This window comes from Periplaneta americana, chromosome 1, assembly GCF_040183065.1.
Source record: "Periplaneta americana isolate PAMFEO1 chromosome 1, P.americana_PAMFEO1_priV1, whole genome shotgun sequence".
Classification (NCBI taxonomy): Eukaryota; Metazoa; Arthropoda; class Insecta; order Blattodea; family Blattidae; genus Periplaneta; species Periplaneta americana.
Genome location: NC_091117.1, coordinates 206,335,419 through 206,355,716, shown reverse-complemented (window position 1 = coordinate 206,355,716; position 20,298 = coordinate 206,335,419). Strand labels below are relative to the sequence as shown.

Here is a 20,298-nt window from a genome sequence, read left to right as displayed (position 1 = left end):
AGGTTTCATGAAATTCAAGAAGGTAATATCAAAAGTTCTAGAGGAATTCCAACCACTATTTCGTGATTTAGACTTCATGCATCGTACACTTAACCTTCTCAACACATCCGTAGACGCTAAAATGAACTGATAGTACCCAAACTTTAGATGGAGTCGTGTGAACTATATTCGAATCTCATTTTTATAAAAATGAGAAGATTTCTCCACAGAAATTAGGAAAATGTTACTAGAGAAACGGTGTAACTTAGAAATTATGCTGTCAAAATATTTTATTTGACAATGATTTTATGTGTGAGCGTATTTTTTTAACTTTTTCATTAATCGAATCGAAAACGAGAAGAGATTTTCCACAGTTGTATTCCAGAACCATGAATACTCTTACTATAGTCCCGTCGCTCTAATTTCCGGCAGCCAATCGCGTTGCAGGTCGGCTACATTTAAACGTGTGCGTCTTGTGAATCGCTGATGAAGACATTATTCATTTCTTAAGGCTCGATAAATACTTAATATAATCGCCCGCCATTTTGGCTCTTTCGTTGGCGTTCGCAGAAATCACACTAGGACGTTATTTGCCGCTCAATTATTTGCTGAATTACAGTGCGTTTGATTTATTATCATAGGAGCTACGACATGATAATTTTTAACGGTGTGGCAAATAGATTCCTCGTATGGTAGAACGGCAACGAAAGAACAAAAATGGCGAACGATACTACCTACCTAGACTTTATAGAGCCTTCACTTCCTAAGACGTAAGCAAAGAGGAGGAGTCACGCCGGGAATAACAGCGTCGCGACTATATAATAGAGTTAAAAATTGCCTTTGAAATCATAGAAGAATAACAGTATCAACAATCGCAGCAGAGGAAGTGACATTGCAATTGAAGGGTCCAGAGGAAAAATACGTTTAGTTCAAATTTAGAAATTGTTATTTTTTAATTGAATCTAGCAGTTAAAGTTGAGATATTTAAGATTTCCTAATCATACAGGGGAGAAACTCACTTGGTTCCATATTATGAGCATATTAAGGAAAGGCTTACACGGGCAGGAACTGTCAGTTCTGTAAGTTTGTAAACGCTCTCCTGAAAAATTTGCAAAACGTGACTAAACGTGTTTTTCTCCTGGATCTTCAACTGTATTCGAAATATTATTTTACCTGAGGCGATGAAGGGCATCCTTGACGTACTCATCTCCCTATTTCACTTCGTTTTGACATTTATTCTCCTATCCTGACTTCATTAATGTTTAATTCAGCAAAAATGGTAACAATGGAAATCAAAAAGTGACAAATGAACAACCCATTGTTTTCAGAAAATGTCATATTTCTCTGCCTCAAAGTAATATTAATATTAATGAAGTTTTAAAGTTTGCAGTGAATTTTAGATTATGTATTATGATTTAAATGAAATAATTATCTTTTCTTTTTTCGTTGTTGGTAACTCTATAGCATCTATGAGATGCTTTATGGTTGTGCAACAGATGGAGTTACTTGTCAACAATGTGACGCTGAAACGTGTGTTCAGGTTACTGCCCAGCTACAGTCCTGATGTATTTTTATATTCGTGACTATTTCGTTTATATGACGTCATTCTATTTTCGACCAATGAAGTGTAATGAAATTTTGAATTCCAATCGATCACAGTCAGACTTCGCGATAATTTTTGCAGCTAGATTTATCGCTATCAATTTATCGCATGGTCGTTCTTTTGTTTAGTCGTTGTCGTCAACTGTTTCCCCGTGAATTGATGATCATGAATACATTAAGATACAACTACACGGTTAAACTTTTCTTTCAACTTTAAAGCAATGCATGCAAGATTAATATTTAATATTAATTAATATATTTACGCAGTGAAGACGACGTTCAAAACAACGCACAATATAGACACAAAATCTTCATACATCTTATTTTCATTCTTTCAATATTCTTCCCAGATTGCATGCATACGCGATTGGAATATTGAACTGTGTAGATGCAGCTTTAGTTCCGTTACACACTACAGCGAGAATGCATTTGTCGAGCTATAAAAAATGTTTTCCTGTAGCACGTAGTAATGGTCGAAATAAGGCACAGCTGACACTGGTCCTGCTCACGCGGCTAACCTTACCTATTGTAGCCTATAAAATAAATCTTCATCTTCTAATTCCATGTCCATTGTAGGCTATTTGAAAAAAATTACATTCCTTCATTCAGATTAGATAAATGCGTTTTCAAGAATTCTTCATTTAATTAATGTATTAATTAGGTTACTATAATTATATTATAAAATTTTAAATTAAATCATGATTTCAGCAGATAATGAAAATGTATTTATGTTATAATAAGAAGAGAAAATTGCAGTACATGTAATTAACATTGTTAAACCTGTATTTCGCTTTTCGCAATTGGCATTACTGAATAATAACATCGAATTTCTTTATTGCAGTAATCGATATTCATCTATTTCAACTTCAGAATGTCTGAATAAGTTAAGTATTCGTAAATATACAATTATTAACATTTTGTGATCGAATTTTAGGGATATATTATTTACATTTTTATTTTATTCACGAAGTAGTCCTAATAAATGCCACTCGAGGTCTGATATTTCCCAGATAAATCCACTCGCTTCGCTCGTGGATTTATCGGCAGATCTCAAACCTCTCGTGACATTACTACAGATGATTTGTTAATTAATATTAACCCGGCACACTCACAATTACACTCACATTCATACAAAGAAATAATTATCTATATTTAAATCATGTCATAATCAAACCTTATTTTCTTATTAATAAATAATTTACTTATTTGTACAAAACCTGTGATATTTTTTTGTATATATATTGTATAATTACTAACATGGAATTATCTTTTGCTGTAAACTGGCATTCTGAATTATTATGACTATAAATAAATTTAATCAATAATTAGAAGAGTTGTGTGAAGTTTGTGGAATGGAGTGTACTCATTGTGCTCACTCTTGCAGGTGGCGGCGTTCCATCAAGATTACGTTTACGTCAGGCCCGGGACCAAGTTCAATACGACAGTATGTAAAGTAGTTACCTAAACTGATAATGACCAGATAGGGTCTTGCAAGCATATAATTACTAATATTATAAAATACGGCAAGTAAAATGCTTAAATTCTTCACTAGTATTCTTTATGAGAGATTTAGTAGACCACGAAAATATCTGCATAGAAAAGCAGTAAGTGCGCTTTTAGTAATCGTATCTAATACGAAAAATAATTCATGTTGCTTTTATTTGAGCTTAGAGTCAATATTATTATTATTATTATTATTATTATTATTATTATTATTATTATTATTATTATTATTATTATTATTATTATTATTATTGTTATTATTACTTTAATTATTAAGTTTAACCGAAATGGTTGAAGTGGTATTGTATCTAAATGCAATACGCTTCAAAGGACTGTAACTGTCATTTTTTCTTGGAAAATGTTTGTGTGTTTGTTTATTATATTTTATTTGTCTTTTGTTGCCTTTAAGTTTCCTTGAGCTAGCGGTGCATATGGGCTACTCCATATAAAATCAATCAGTAAAAAACCTCGCATTTTTTTAATACTCTAATTTTTTCCCTATTTATACAGAGGGGAGTGCATTTTCAAAAATATGCTATCGAAATTCAAACGGTTTTCGTAGTATTGAGCGACAAATTTAGCGTATTTTATAAAAACAAGCCTCTTTCAGCGCTCAGAACTCTGGAACCATTTACTGCAGAACATTGAACGGGAGCTCATTTTGAAGCTGACATTTGGTAGGTTATGATAAGAAGTAATCCTTATTTTTATTGTATACAGAGAGACAGATAATCTGATTTTACTTACTTTGAGGCTTTTTGCCCATTTGTAAAAATGTAAAAAATATTGAGAAAAAACCTTGCATTATTAAGAGGGATTCGGCTTTGTTTGCTTAGTGGCTCGGCAGTAAGTTTCGAGGATATTAAATAAATTATTTTCACTCGCCTAGACTTGAACGGCGCAGTACCCCACGCAATGGCCGAGAGCTGAAGATAAGCGAGCGTTGGGCGTCATTTTACTCCTGTGTTTATGAAAACTTGTGATAAAGCTAGCCCAGCCATGACTGCTAGACGACATATCACGTTTTTATGTCTCCTGGCCTTGCTTGCCTCGACTACCTACAGTCAGCTGGTTAGTTCACGCGCGTACTATTTATTTTATTTATTTGATATTTTCAATACTTTCTTATCAACGTACCACCAGTAAAAAATATGTGTTTATTTGTATTTTCAATGCGGAATCTAACCATATATTTTTAAAATATTTTTTCGTGGGCAAAGGGGTCTTAATGAAGAAAAATAAAAAATTCTCTTTCCATAAAAAGTAAGAAAAACTGTTTACATGTCAATATGAACTTTAATTTCTCAGCATCAAAATAAACCATGATTTTGATCATTGTGCGAAACGGGTTCGGAGCCACAACAGTTTAAAGTTGCTAATTTTATGAAAATACGATAAATTTAAATATTTTTAATTTAAACACTATGAATTTCTGATGCCTCAAACTTTGCACAAAGCATTGTATCACAGTTGTCAACGGAGAGAAAAAATTTCATTGTATTTAAAAATTGCAAGGTCAATTTTCTCTATATTTCTGTCGATTTGAGATGGAATAGCCCATATTCAAGCCCGTACGGGTTAGAGCTCGACGAAGAGCAGATTGTTCTGCGCGCGAGATACCTCTCTTCCCCTACTAGAACGTACCGAAAGAGGGGTAGTTGTGCAAAGTTTGTCCATGCCTAGGTTAATTAGAGCAGAGGTGTATAGAATTATATTCTTCTAGATCTGTGGAAAACATTTCATTATTAAGAAAAGCATAACCTATTTAGAGATGCGAAGTGGAAGTGATTCAACACAAATTAGAGCTTTTCTGTCGTCCCCATTACGCAAATCCAGGACATTTTCCTCCAGAGCTACAGCTAGAATTAATTATTGATATTTCATACTGAAATGTACTATAATGACAAGGACTTTCCTAGCTTTTACAATTCCTTAAACTATAAACAAGCCTATCTCCGAAAATTCGTAAATCTGCAGCAGCACATACGTGGTACCTACGAGTAGGTTTTCATGGACCTAAGAAAGAAAAGATTTTCGATCATGATAAGCGCCCCTATATTTAGATTTGCTTCTTTTACTTACATTTTGCGAGGCGTAATAAGGCTGCTATTACACTATCAAAGTTCTTTGACAAAGATCTTTTATAAAATATATATTATAAAATATAGGCATATGACAGTGTAATAGATTTTTTATTATAAAAGTTTCTTTGATAAAAGTTCTTTTATAAAATGTAAGTGCATCTTGTTATCTTTGATAAATATTTTTATAACTTGAAACAAATATGGCGGAACGAAAATATAATTGGACTGTTGCTACCACAAAAGTTCTGATATTGGAGTGTGAAGAAGTTGAAATATTGTAAATAAATAATTAAATATTATATTACAATAATATTTTATAATAATTTATATAACTTTTGGAGTCCTCGCACTGTAGCTCTATCTTTAAGTTCTGTTATCACGTTTTGCAATCCACGGTTTTAACCCACAGGTGTTTCTTTTTCTGTTTCTTTTTGAGTAAAGTGCTTATGTAATAATTGAACTAATTGTAGCTAAACAAGCATAGTACTGTTATTCATTCATGATGTTATAAATTTAACGCGTAAATATTAGTATCAACAAATCATAAACCTGACGCGTAAATATTAGTATCGACAAATCCTCGGAACACATGTTAATTGTTTTGCAACAAGTGTTAGGTGAGCTTTTGTTCCTAATTTTAGGTTACCTTTGATAAAATATTTTATAAAAGATTTTATGTAGTACAATATACCTCAGATCCTACCTTTTATCAATGATCTTTGATAAAATATTTTATCATATTCTTTGTCAAAGAAGTTTGATAGTGTAATAGCAGCTTAAGACTGGTGAGAGGCGGTAATCGAAGAAGAGATTCTGTTGAAATTTTATTTTCAAAGGTTTAGTTTCGTAAAACAGTATTGCTATTATGACGACAATGATGCAATACTCCAACAGTTTAGAAAGTTGTATACGTGGATGAAGTTATTTTTTAGTAATTTATTCTGTATTGTAATGTACAATAGCCTACTAACATTTTGTTAGTTATTGAAAATCGTACACATAACGTCTTATGTTCTGAAATAATTTTACCACATTTATTAAAAATCTATAAACAAGAGTGTGAATAGTAATATACGTTACAAGAGCATTATGTTGAAGTTTTCATGTTCGAGGAAAAGTTTGAAAAAGCGAAAAGTAGTTGAGCTTTTTTAATTTCCGAGAATTGAAAGAAAACATACCGCTCGTGTATCGTACATTATTTTGTGCGAAGATCGTTTATTACATACCTGAAAGAGGAATTTATAATTAGTTGCATCCATCGTGGTTTCTGTTCAATGACGGAAAATTTGCAAAACAACAAAAATATCTATCTTCAACATTGTTGCTTTAAAATGTTTTCTGTGTTTCCTATACTCCAGCAGGCCGTGATATAAGTCTGTTTTTTTCCCCAGTCTATGATGAGTCTGGAATCTTATTGATCTTTTCACGGCGTCCTTAATGTTACTTGCATCACTGATGCAGTAACTTTAGTGGAGTTGTAGAGCTTATTTAATTTTTGCAAATATTTAAAAACAATAATTAACAATGCAATTTAGGTGAAATTGCAGTGGTAAGTTTCCAATTTATAATTATTACTATATTGAACGTCTCTAAAAATAATATGTTAAAAGCCTAAAGCAGTGAAATCAATATGTCACTTAAGCGGTAAGAAGAGGGAAATTGTTATGTGTGTTAGGTTGGGAATACTGAATGTGGAATTTTAGACTTTCCGCGTATTGGTTTTGTGCGGAAACCAAGGAAATACGCACGATCTCGCACAAAATATTTTATCATATTCTTTGTCAAAGAACTTTGATAGTGTAATAGCAGCTTAAGGCTGGTGTGAGGATGTAATCGAAGAAGGGATTCTGTTGAAATTTTATCTTCAAAGGTTTAGTTTCGCAAAACAGTATTGCTATTATGGCGACAATGATGCAATAGTCCAGCAGTTTAGAAAGTTGTATACGTAGATGCAGTTATTTTTTAGTTAATTTATTCTGTATTGTAATGTACAATAGTAACATTTTGTTAGTTACTGAAAATCCTACACATAACATCTTTTGTTGTGAAATAATTTTACTACATTTATTAAAAATCTGTAAACAAGAGTGTGAAGAGTTGTTGCATATCGGCTTGATAATGTTCACCGTTTTGTTCGCCCTTTACTTTTTGTTGATATCTGTATAGCAATATAATATAACTGTAGTCATTTAGCACACGAAGGAATCGAAGGTTATTCACGCGCTATTTCTTAAACAACTTTGCTTTGAGCTATACAGACACATAACTATTTATAAATGTTGATGCTGACCCATAATTCTTAGAAAGTGAAGACGAAACGGATCAAAAACTCTGAAGACGAAGATTATTATTAAACTGATATAGAATACTTTCATTATGTAATTAAATAAAACATTATGCTATTATATTTTATGAACAACTGCCATATTGGCTCAGTGCTATTGCACCGCGCTTATAAGCGAGGGACGCGGGTTGAAATCCCGGTCAATCCACCCTGAATTTATAACTTGTTTTGGGCAAACCCGTGGTTCAGGCAAAACAGAAGTTTTCTCCGGGTTCTCTGCTTTCCCTGTGGCATCTCGACATCATTATCGTCACCATCATCATGATAAGAGCTGCTGCCAGGAAGCCAGGAGGAGGATAGCAATGGCATAGGAAAGTTTTGATAGAAAAAAGAACGTCTTCTGTGGACCTCTGGAAAAAAAGAACTAAGGGAGATACTAGTGAAGTGCTTTGTGTGGTATTGTATGAGGCAGAAACATGGACATCTCGACGAAGTGAAAAGATGTGTCTAGAATGGATATGGAAAATAATGAAGTGTATGAAATTGATAGACGAAATGAGAAATGAAGCTGTGCTAGAAAGAGTGTGTGAAGAAAGTTTAATGCTAAAAGTGATCAGGGAGAGAAAAAGGAATTGGCTGGGTCTCTGACTGAGAAGAAACTATCTACTGAAGGATGCACTGGAAGGACTAGTGAACGGGAGAAAAGTTCGAGGCAGAAGAAGATATCAGATGATAGATGACATTAAGGTATATGGATCATATGAGGAGACAAAGAAGAAGGCAGAAAATGGGAAAGACTGGAGAAAGATGGGTTTGCAGTGAAAGACCTGTCATTGAGAAAATAAATGACCCTAGACAAAAATGGAAAGGATATCTAGGCCTATCTCGAATGAACAACTAACGAATGCCAGTACTGATATCGGCCTAAAGACACTCAGATATTCTAGGAAAAGTTGCAGCTGAATAAATGTAAAGACGGTAGACGCATCGGAGCCTAAACTGTGAAGTGAAGAAGAAGAAGAAGAAGATGATGATGATGATGACGACGATGATGATTAAGCTTCTTAGAATGTATTGTATTTCCTAAGTGAACAAAAAAATTAACTGTGGACTTACGTACTTAACACGAATTATAAGAATGCGACGTTGCTGACATTGTATGTATTAATTTAGTCCATTTCCTGATAAAGAATAAAATTATTGCTGTATAATAATATAAGTTGTCATTGCCACAACTAAGGTCATGCACTGTTGTTGAATGTACAATGTCTTTACACTTTAACTCCGATACATTCCACTCAAACACATATTTCAATTATATTTTATGTCCCTTTCCTGCAAATGGTTTGTTTTCAAGTAGGGTTTTTCTAGAACCAAAAATTGGCGTTGCTTTCCTTCAATAATTGGAGAATGACACTCGATTTGTACACTGACGTTCAAAGATATCTGACTTACAATTTTCTGTTCGTGTAAGCGAACTTTCTAACCACGGGATAAGTCGGAACCAAAGATATAACAAATGGACAAATTTTGAAATAGTTCCACTTGTTCTCAATAGGTGGCATTATTATTAGTGGAGGTAAAAAAGTGTTGGGAGAAATGATGATGTAGTTTAAGTATAAATTATTCTAATAATTGACAGTATCAGCGGTTTTCCGCTAAACCTAGTGCCTTTCACATTCATTACAGGAAGATGAAATTTTTAATTTCAAAATGCGGGTATATTTATGTAGGCCTATTGGCGACACTGACTTTTATCTTCGCCATCTGTTCATAGAAATAATAACTAAAGACTCCACACTTACACGAACAAATTATCGATCACTATCGATTAATAGGGTCAGGTATCTTTTAATGCCAATGTACACCGACGTCCAAAGATATCTGATCCGACTAATCGATAGTAGTCGATAATTTGTTGGTGTAAATGTGGATTCTTTAGTTATTGCTTCTGTGAATAGATGGCGAAGATAATAGTCACTGTTGCCAATTGTAGATTAATATTCCCGCATTATGGAATTCAATTTTTCATCCCACTCAACTGATTTTAAAACAACATTGGGTTTAGCTGGAAACCGCTGATATTGTCAATTGTGATAATAATTAATGCTTAATCTACATAATCATTTTCTCTGACACATTTTAACTGTCCCAATAATGGTGCCAACTAACGGAACTATTTCAAAGTTTGTCAATTTTTTATATCTTTGGTTCTGACTTATCCCGTGGTTGGAAAGTTCGCTTACACGATCATAAAATCGTAGGTCGGATATCTTTGAGCAGATTATGTCAAAACGCTTGCACTGCGTGCTCACAAGAACCCGCACAACATTTCCTTAAGAACGATGATTGTACTTTATCTTGCTGATAAGTGAACCTTGCTGGATTTTATCGCTTGTAGTATGAGCATGTAATTCAGGCGTTTTGACATCCCTGCGTTTGAACGTCAGTGTACCATGGATAAGAATTCCGGAACAAACAGATCTGAAATAATTTAAGAGTATAAAATCACTAAGACACAACTACATTGACTACAGTCATTGCTATCGGTTATCCAACGACGTTTATCAACTGTAAAGGTTCATTCACAATGAAAATTAAACATAACGTAAGCGTTAACTTAAGAATATAAACGTTACGGTAAAATCAAGAAGTCATACCATCATTCACGATGCGAACATAAACATAACAGCAAACATACTTGGTAACCATGGAAACATAACAACGACGCCATTTCCACATATTCTGTCGTATAGTTCAGCGCTCCAAGATTGTGTTCTGTTTGCAATCACGTAAGCATAGGCCTAAGCATGAAAGTTTGGAGTTTGCAAACTTTCATGTTAACGACATGTTTATGTCAATGCTTATGTGAATCATTGTGAATGATCCTATTTGGTAGCCTGGGCGCAATCTTCTGTGTTTATGTTACGGTTATGTTTAATTTTCATTGTGAATGGGCCTTTAGATTATCTAGTGCCAATGGAACTGTAGTTTTTTCTCGCGATTTAGTTCATACGTCGTTGTTGAGTTGTTTATTGATCCTTATTTATAATTTTTCTGACCAACGTCGAGCACACAACACGTCCAATCAACTGTAAAAAGCTTAACTGAAAATCGTATGGTGACAATGCTGAACTTGTAACATCCAACTTTGGCAAACCGAAGGCAACAATAATAAGTATCAATGAAACTGATATTACGCAACATTTCATCGTGGTACAGTGCTTCGACTTGTGTAAGTGAAACAACAAGAATCCTTGGTGTGTTAATATATAACAAACAGAATTTTAACATTTTATTACGTACAATACAGTGCAACTCAAATAGTACATTATGCAACGAGCCTATAATGATAGTAATTAAGAATCGAGTATGGATATTTATGAAACGAGCGCAAGCGAGTTTCATAATTTTTATACGAGCTTCTTAATTACCATTATAGGCGAGTTTCATACGACTTTTTATGCTCGACCATATTTCTAACTTGAAATTGCCGGTATTCAGATGTATCTGACAAGATCGGAAGTGACCATGTTCTAGGTCGTGAATTGTGAGATGTGCGCAGACGCAAAAGTATTGATTTTTTTCCGAGGAACAATAATGTCATTGACCTTGACGTAGTCCCGTTAAACTTGATAATATTATAACCTTGATTATTGAATTCGACATTGAAAAACGAGATGACAAATTGAATTTGTTTGAATATAATTTACAATTAACGCTAATTATTATAGTAACAGAACATAACCTTCTGCGACAGTATTGGATTTCCAGCCTCCGTGACTTTTCGCTAATTCTCTTTCGATTGCATATCCGAGAATAATCGATACTTGCGGTTTTATAACGATACAAAGCTGACTTGTCATTGGCTGAACACATGTAAGCTGAGTTATCATTGGCTGAAGACCTGTACTTTAATGAGTAGGTGTACTTTAATGACATGCATTAAAGGACTGCTACCAGGTGTATAATTAGTACATTTCGGCATGGTCGAGCATAAAACATTTTAACAAATATAGGAACTATATGTGATAACAACTTCAAGAAAACCATAATGTTACATAAAAGAAGGGACTTTTATTGTAGATATAGTAAATTAGTATAGATTTAATCATTAGTAACAAGTAAGTGTTTTAATTTATATATTATTTTGTAAACGATGATAGATCATCAAGGGTACATACCATATATTTCACACACATGAGGTGTATCTATTTGATCATGTAATAAGGCAATTCCATACGTTTGAAAATGGCACATAAGTGCCGAAAACGTTAATGTTAAATTCAAATATAAACTAGATAAGTATAGACGGTTAGCCCAATTTAATATTATTATTATATTACTTAATTATAATATTCAGTTTACGGATGCCGTTTTTCACTGCAAAGAACAAATAATGTTCGACCTTCAGTTGCGTAATTGCTGTCAAATTTAGTAAAGCATTGAATAACTTCACAGTGTTGTTACTTTCTCAAAATGAATTACGAGTCGCTGGCTTCCGTAATCCCTGTTCTCATTGCACATGGCACGTTCCAGACTCCCTCCCGTATTCCTGCCAGAATTAATTACCTCCGCCAGGGATTCAACTGATATTCTGTATATATAACACGTTTTTATTAATAAAAGAGAGTTTTAGAACAAAGGGAAGTCCGCACCTGTGGAGTAACGGCTAGGGCGTCTGGCCGCGAAACCAGGTGGCCCGAGTTCGATTCCCGGTCGGGACAAGTTACCTGATTGAAGTTTTTTCCGAGGTTTTCCCTCATCCCAATATGAGCAAATTCTGGGTAACTTTTGGTACTGGACCCCGGTCTCATTTCACCGGCATTATCACCGTCATATCATTCAGACGCTAAATAACCTAACATGTTGATAAAGCGTCGTAAAATAGCCTACTAAAAAACAAGGGGAATTGGTAACGCAATGCCATGAATTTGCGGCACTTGGAGTTATCTGGTGCAAGTTTGTTTGTGATTGAATAGGCTTATTAGTCTGGCTGTGTATTTAGTCAACTCAAGTTGGCGGTCTCTGGATGATCTGGATCCACAATGCATAATCACTCACATAATAATAATAATAATAATAATAATAATAATAATAATAATAATAATAAACTGCCCCCCCCATTGAGGGTAGCCCTTACGGACTCAGTATATCCTCAAAAAAAATTATTATACATATGTAAACATAGATATTAAATTTTAAAGAAGGGAAACAAAGAAAAGGGCGTGAAAAATTACAATTGCTATTAATGTGGCACCATGTGATTAATTAGGATTTGGCAGGATTTCTTAACACAATTATCACAATGTCATCCCTCAGAGATGTTGGCAGAGCAAACTGCCGTCCAAATTCTTCGAAAAAAGCTGGTATAGTCCCTCGAGCACCTATGAGCAAGCCGAATACCTCAACGTGAATTAAGGCATATTTCAGCTTGAAATAGTTGACTGTAGGCTCATAGATCGACTTCTTCTCAAGGTGGACCTCGGCTGACTGATGACATTCTACTTCAAAACGTATCGTGGGGTCTACAATGATGCCCTGTTTAGTGTCAGCATTGTACGCTAAAATATCTACTCGTCTCGTTGACCCATTTTCAGCTAGACAGGAGATTTCTTCTTCTACTACCCAGCCCTTATTTCTTAATGCGGCAGCAATTTTGGATCTTACAAGATGATGTCTAGAGTTCCTCAAGAGCAATCCCTGTTCACAGAATCCCAAGATGTGTGCTAAAGTTTCAATCTCCATGTATTGATGATTTACGCCATAATCTAACTCAGGTACAATAAAAATTGGCAAGTCTATCGTGCTATCAAAAAGGAGTGCGTTATATGGTAGTAAACATTTTTAACAGCCTCCCTATCGATATAAAAAATGAAACTCAAAACATAAGATTATTTAGGGCCAAATTAAAGAAGTGCCTAACTTCTCACGCCTTCTATTCTGTAGGTGAATTCATGACATTCAATAACACATCATGAAACTGATACTAAAACTATGTGTTGTACTAGTAGACTATATTGTAAACCTCGTCTGTAAGCTTATATATTTCATCTAGACTGTGACTATAAATTAAGACTTTATAATAGTATTAAGTTTTTTGACTTGTTCCATATTCTAGCTGTAAAGCAATGTATAAATACCATGGAATATTAATAAATACAATACAATACAATACAACATGAATTCTTATAGAAAACATAACATAGGTAGGAGTTAAAAATAAAACTGAAATCTTATTTTGGAAAGCAAAGATAGGAATTTGTAGTAATCAAAGAAATACCAGCTTTTATAGAAGGAAATACAGAGGGCTATGATCGAGTAGCATTTTCCACTTCTCAATTCCAGAGTGAATTTCAAGACGCGCATTGGTGCACTAAAACGTCGAGCATAAAAGAAGGAATACTCAGGAAGTTCGTTCTGTTAGAATTTAATTGGATATCTTGGTTTCAGTCTCATTCCTTTTATGGAGGAAGCGTAATACATAAAAATCTCTCTACTCTTTTATATCTTTCTTACAAATCGCCGGAAGAGCTTTACATTTTCAGAAGTTGCTGTTAGTTTCTTAGTGTTCTGCCCTTTCTAAATACAGAATGTGGAAAAATAAATTTGATAAGTTCGTACTTCTGGATAAAACTCTCTACTCCAAAACAAATATTTTTATTCGCATTCTACATTTCTGGTAATGGATTTATATACATAAATTATAATTAAAATGAATAGTATAAAAACTGTACTGGATCACGAAACATCTTCATATCTGCGAGTAAGATTTCGTGACAAAACAGCAACTTACACCGTGTCTCTAAAGTAAGTGTCACTTTCAATCATTTATAGCGCACAGCCTGGCGGACAATTTATGATGAATCAGGTGACATGTGCAAGAATAATCCATCCGATTATGTCTTGTTTTAATTACAGTTTTCCTGGTTCGCCACAAACGACGCTGTGCGCAACAATCCAACGATAAAGAACAACGATCTTGCTTGGTCTGTGAATTTCAAATGATTTCAATTTAAATATTATTATCAGAGACCGGAACTTCGGCAGAGCGCCTTTTTAAATGTGTTAAATCAATTTTCATTTTTAAAGTAAATCTGTACGAATTATATCTTTGTGATTGAAACGTCACAGTTTTATGTTGCCCTTTTCTACCTTTTCTAATATAAATGCCTAATTTACAAAATAAATGCTTTTTTTGCCCTTATTTATCTATTGCTTATTAATTTATTATTAAAATTCCCTATAGGTATATTTTAATTTATTTCTATAACCGCTACAATGAAAGTGACTTCACCGACTGTATACAGTATTATTGTCTTTCAGTCAGTTCATATTCTCTTTGCAACAATGAGTGCTTATCAACTTATAACCCCCTTTTAAATAAAGTATTTTGAATGCCATATAGCCTAAAATCTAAGTTACAACGAACTTAATTTATATTCAAATTTTCATTTAAATTGGTTCAGCCATTATCGCGTGAAAAGGTAACAAACATCCAGACAGACATACAAACAAATATTTCAAAAAAGCGATTTTCGGTTTCAGAGTGGTTAATTATATATGTTAGGACCAATTATTTTTGGAAAATCGAAAATTACCAGAAAAATTTCGGCTACAGATTTATTATTAGTATAGATAAGTATAATTGAAGAGAAATGTGCTCATGCTAAATCTTGATTTAAGATCATTAAACTTCTCACGTTCTCATGTTAAACACACTTGCTTTCAGTATAACTGAGCGTCGAGGTCACTTTATGCTACAACTGAGATGAATGGAGCCTACCTCACGTATGAGTTCAATTTAGTACTGTACCCTTTACATTGCACTTAGAGTCTGGTTCCGTGCCAACAGAATGCATCGATAACTGTGACGAGAAACAGCAGCCCCATGCCATGGCTCAAAACATTCTGTAGGCTCTGATCCTGAGCAGTACACAGAAAATGAATTTCGCAATATATATTGCATTTCTTTCACGTGTTAAAATTAGGTACCTTGTTGTTGACTAGTTTCAACCTGTTGTAGGTTATCTTCAGAACTGGATGTTCCTGGTTTTCGCGCCTTCTGATTGTGCTTCCTGTGGGGGTGTGTTTGTGTAGTGTAATGTGGAGTCAAATAGTGTGTGTGTGTTCTGAAATTGAGTTGTGTTGAGAATATCATGAGGGTGTGGTTTTGTGTGTCTGTATATTTCGTATTGTTCTAGTGTGTTTAGTGTCTGTTTTTTTGGTTGAATGTGTAGAATTTCCATCTAAATGAGGGGTTGGAAAGCGATGGTGGATCATTAATATTTGGGTGAGGGGTATGGACTTTTTTCATTGGTGGTTGTCACAATCAAAAATTAAGACACAACGTTTCGAAGGGTGGTTCTCCCTTCGTCTTCAGGTGGAAGGAAGGAGAGAAAGGAAAAAACCTACTGTTGGGATCGTTACGTACAGCTGTTCTGTATGACTGATCATTGATTCCTGGCTTCGGTGGAGATTCTAATTAAGAAAAACCCGAAGTCATTAGCAGTATGTTGGCACTAAACCAAACGGAATAAAGAAGATGGGCGTCAAGTGGCTTTTTTCCTTTTTTTATCTTTCTTTTATTTTCTATCGCGGTATCTTAACACTTGTTCATTTTTTAGTTCCCCACCCCCTCCTTTTGTGCGTCTTTCATCAATTTTTTAGCCACTTCACGCCTATCTTCTTTATTCCGTTTGGTTTAGTGCCAACATACTGCTAATGACTTCGGGTTTTTCTTAATTAGAATCTCCACCGAAGCCAGGAATCAACGATCAGTCATACAGAATAGCTGTACGTAACGATCCCAACAGTAGGTTTTTTCCTTTCTCTCCTTCCTTCCACCTGAAGACGAAGGGAGAACCACTCTTCGAAACGTTGTGGCTTAATTTTTTATTGTGACAACCAGCAATGGTAAAAGTCCAAACCCCTCACCCAAACATTAGAATTTTCATGTCTGTATATATGTTGCTGTAGGTGTGGTTAGCATTTGTGATGTGTTCTGCGCATGTGGAAGTGTTTTGTGATTTTTGGTTATGGCTGTAATGTGTTCTTTATAACAAGGCTAGGATTTTGATTATCTATAAATCATGAAAAAATGTCCTAAAAATGCATTTATGACTAAAAATCTTTCAAAAATGCCCTTAAAATGCCCTAAAAACTGATCTCACATAATTGCCTTAGTAGGAAAAGAGGTTTTGTACTACTTAATATTTAGACCACTAATTAAATTAAATTTTACATATTTTTTTCCAAGTAGTACACTTTAATTAGTTATTTTATCTGATGTAGTTTCCATGTAGGATCGTTCACCTCTGCGTCGGCATGTGGGCATGAGGTCAGGAGTAGGCTTGTCGGTCTTGGCCCTTCATGGGTTGTAACACCATGGATTTACTTTACTTTTAGTTTTCGTGTAGTGTACCACAGGGCCACTCTATAGTCTATATTGAAGGGGTGGTTGGACTGATCCATTACGTGAGGTGTACTACGTTAAAATGGCAATATTTGTGTAGAAAAACGATTAAAATATTATATAAAATAATGAGTATTAATGGCCAAAATATGTAAAGAAAATATCAAAGGAAATAGACATTATTTTACATTAATAATGGGGATTTATCGCCAAAATCAAATGAAAATGCCTAAAAAATGACCGAATAAAACAAAAGATGCTGTTATGAGTTGAAACAGGCAAAAAATGCAAAAAAAAAATGCTCTAACAAATATGTCTTAAAACACTCAGTTTATCACATAATATTTAAATACTAAAGCGGCTATGTTTCTCACTTGCTAGAAAAAAGATGCAATTTCATCAAAATCCTAGCCCTATTTATAACGTATTTGAAATGATCTGCCTGTCTGTCCTATGTAGAAGCTGTTGCAGGTGTTGCATTTGAGTTTGTATACGCCTGTGTGGTTGTATTTGTTTGTTTGTGTTGAGATGCTTTTGTAGAGTGTTTTTTGTTCTGTATGCAATGTTGTAATTTAATTTCTTGAATGAGGTTGCAATTTTGTGTGTGTTTTTGTTTTCGTATGTTAGTGTTATGTATTTTTTTTGTATTCTTGTGTTTATGTTGTATTGCTATGTTTTTTGTAATTCTGTTTTGTCTTTCTTATTATGTTAGGTTTGTTTCCGTTTCCTTGTGCTATGTATATGATTGTGTTTAATTCTTTTTTGTAGTCTTGTTGGCTCATTGGTATGTTGATTAGTCTGTGTACTATTGTTCGGAATACAGCTTGTTTGTGTTTTGTTAGGTGATTGGATGTGTGTTGCTGTTGTTGGTTTTCTGTAGATTTTGAATGTGTGTTTGATGTCAACTTTTATTATTGTGATGTCTAGGAAAATAGTTTCCCGATGAATTTAATGTAACATTCATGTCTGTATTTAGTAGGCCTAAATCCTTATTTATCTCCTAGGCTATGGCAATAATTTAGATAGAGATTTCATGATTTGAAAATGTTGGATTGTAAGAAAATGTTACTAAAATAATTGTAATAGGCATTACCAAAAGAGATTTTCATTTTATCAATAACTAAATAAATTATATAAAATTGGCAGAATTTGATAGATTGACACTTGAAGAATTGCACTTCCGGTTTAAAGAAAGGGTGTTTCCGGTCAATAAAGCTCAGCTAATTAATTAACCAAACATAATAGAGACAAAACTGATACGCAGGTATTTTTAAAACTAGAAAGTTCAAGATCCCAGATGACAAAATAAAAAAGAATCAAATTTTTTAAGGAAAGTTAAAAATTAAGGGTAGATGGGTACATTAAGTGGTTAAGGAAGGAACATATTAAGAAATATTTCCAGAAGACGGTGAAAATCACGAAAGTCTGGTTCTGAATATATTCACGGAGAAACTCTAAAACTCATATAAAGCAATATATAATATTGCTAAATCATGGTCGTCCGTGACATTAAAGACTGGTTCACAATAAACCGGAAACGAGAATCGGAACGAAAACGAAAACGGTAAAATTGTTAAAATGTATACATTTAAATGTGAGCATTCACAATTGACGAAAAACTTGCCGGAGCCCGAGATCGGGAACGGAGAGTTGGCCAAGTTTCAACATTGGCGTTCACGTTTCCGATCACAGCCCACTAGATTCATTCTATTGCCATCTAAAAGCTATTTTGTCGTATATTTTGTAGCAAGAAGACCGTGACATAACCTATGCATTATTTTGTTCTGTGCTGTGCATCATGGAGCAAGTTTTATTTGATGAGATTCTAATATTGAAATCCTTACATTTACGATAAGCTGTGCGCCCCGTACAAATATGAGAAAATGAAGGAGAATACGTGGCTTTCAATAGCTGCATCTTTGAACACCGATCGGAAGCGAATCATATTTTATTACTTTATTGGTTGTATTACACACTACATATTCATGCTTCAATTCAAGAACTACTGTTGTGTTGATTTTTGTTCTATTACAAATGTTTCTTCTCTAATTATTTTACGTTATGGTAGACTTAAAATAGGTTGTGATAATAAAGATGCATGGGGATATTTATAGTACCGTACGTAATGAAATATTTCAGTTGAAATTTCGAAGTTGGTTAATCTGTGTTTATGTTGGTTGCCTTGTACGCATGAGAGAACGCCATTGGTCAATTATACACAAATAACATCAGAATGCTTAATATCGACTTTACATATCGTTATTGACATGTATATCGATATGCATAGTCGTCTACGTTCTCGGTTTATTGTGAGTCAAAAATTTTCATATTCTCGTCCTCTGCTTCTCGTTTTCATTCTGGTTCTCGTTCCCGGTTTATTGTGAACCAGCCTTAATAGATACTATCTAACAGAACTTTAAGATAGCAACAAAATGTAGCTCAGATGTTTTTTCTTGGAATATAACTTAGAGTATACTCGTATATTTAATCGATATAACTGCTTTCAGAGCTTTTAATTTCTTTTAAACTTTCATTAAAGTGTTGTAATATTAAATCCAGTACTAATTTTAGTGTCATGTTCCACGATGTGTCTCTCCTGGCGGAATTGATTTCAATAGTGCGACATTCTTAATGGAAAGCATTAATGCAACAGATAACGGCGCTTCTTGATGCATGGGGAAGAGCTTACTTCCCAAGCAGGGAATTTCTATAGGTATAAAGAGATTTTGCAACAATTTTTCATTACATCACAGCGCAGACTTCGCTGATGAGAAAATAATTTGGTGAGATAGTTTCTCCCCTTCCGTAAGCAGCAGCACAAAAGGGGGAAGCAATTAGGTTGAAGTACAGCATGTACTCTCACATCATGATAGTTGTGAAAGATTAAAGGGTAGGCCTTCTTCTTCAATGAAATATTATTAAAGGTACATTGTCATCAAAATTACTTACCTGAGAGTTTTGTAGTACAAGACTAAAAATCATGATTACTTATTTATAAGAGATGCATAACTTATTCGTTTAGCGTTGCCATATCCTGTCCTTTTAAAATAAGGAATTACAGTAGAACCTCTATTATCTGTGGTAATGAAGGGGATTGACTGAACGGTTGATCGAAAAAATAGGATAATCCGTACCATGAAAGATTTTGTAATTTCCTCCATGGTCTTGTATTTAACTCGCTAGGTAATGGATAAGAAGTTTACTAATTTAAGTCTGATTGTCAACGACGGGTTTTTAAGAGACAAGGAAGCCCTTTATAATGACTGTCTCAGAGAAGATAGGAATAAAAAAGGTCTCATGTTATAGATTTACGTACTTTATTTTTTACATTTTATCCCTTTTTTTATTAATTCGCGCAGTTGTAACTCCAATCTCGTATGCGAGATGAGCCACAGTTTCACTTTCTCAAACCATTAAATTATTTCCATTCT

At 34.1% G+C, this 20,298-nt stretch overlaps 1 protein-coding gene across 1 annotated transcript in view; it reads left to right on the top strand.

Annotated features, from left to right (window-relative positions):
• The window catches only part of LOC138706652 (5-hydroxytryptamine receptor 1-like), a 632,382-nt gene that overhangs the window by 384,805 nt on the left and 227,279 nt on the right, over positions 1 to 20,298 (top strand). Inside the window, exon 2 of the mRNA XM_069836199.1 lies at positions 2,966 to 3,025. Coding sequence (XP_069692300.1) covers positions 2,966 to 3,025 — 60 coding nt within the window. The remainder of the gene's footprint in view (positions 1 to 2,965; positions 3,026 to 20,298) is intronic.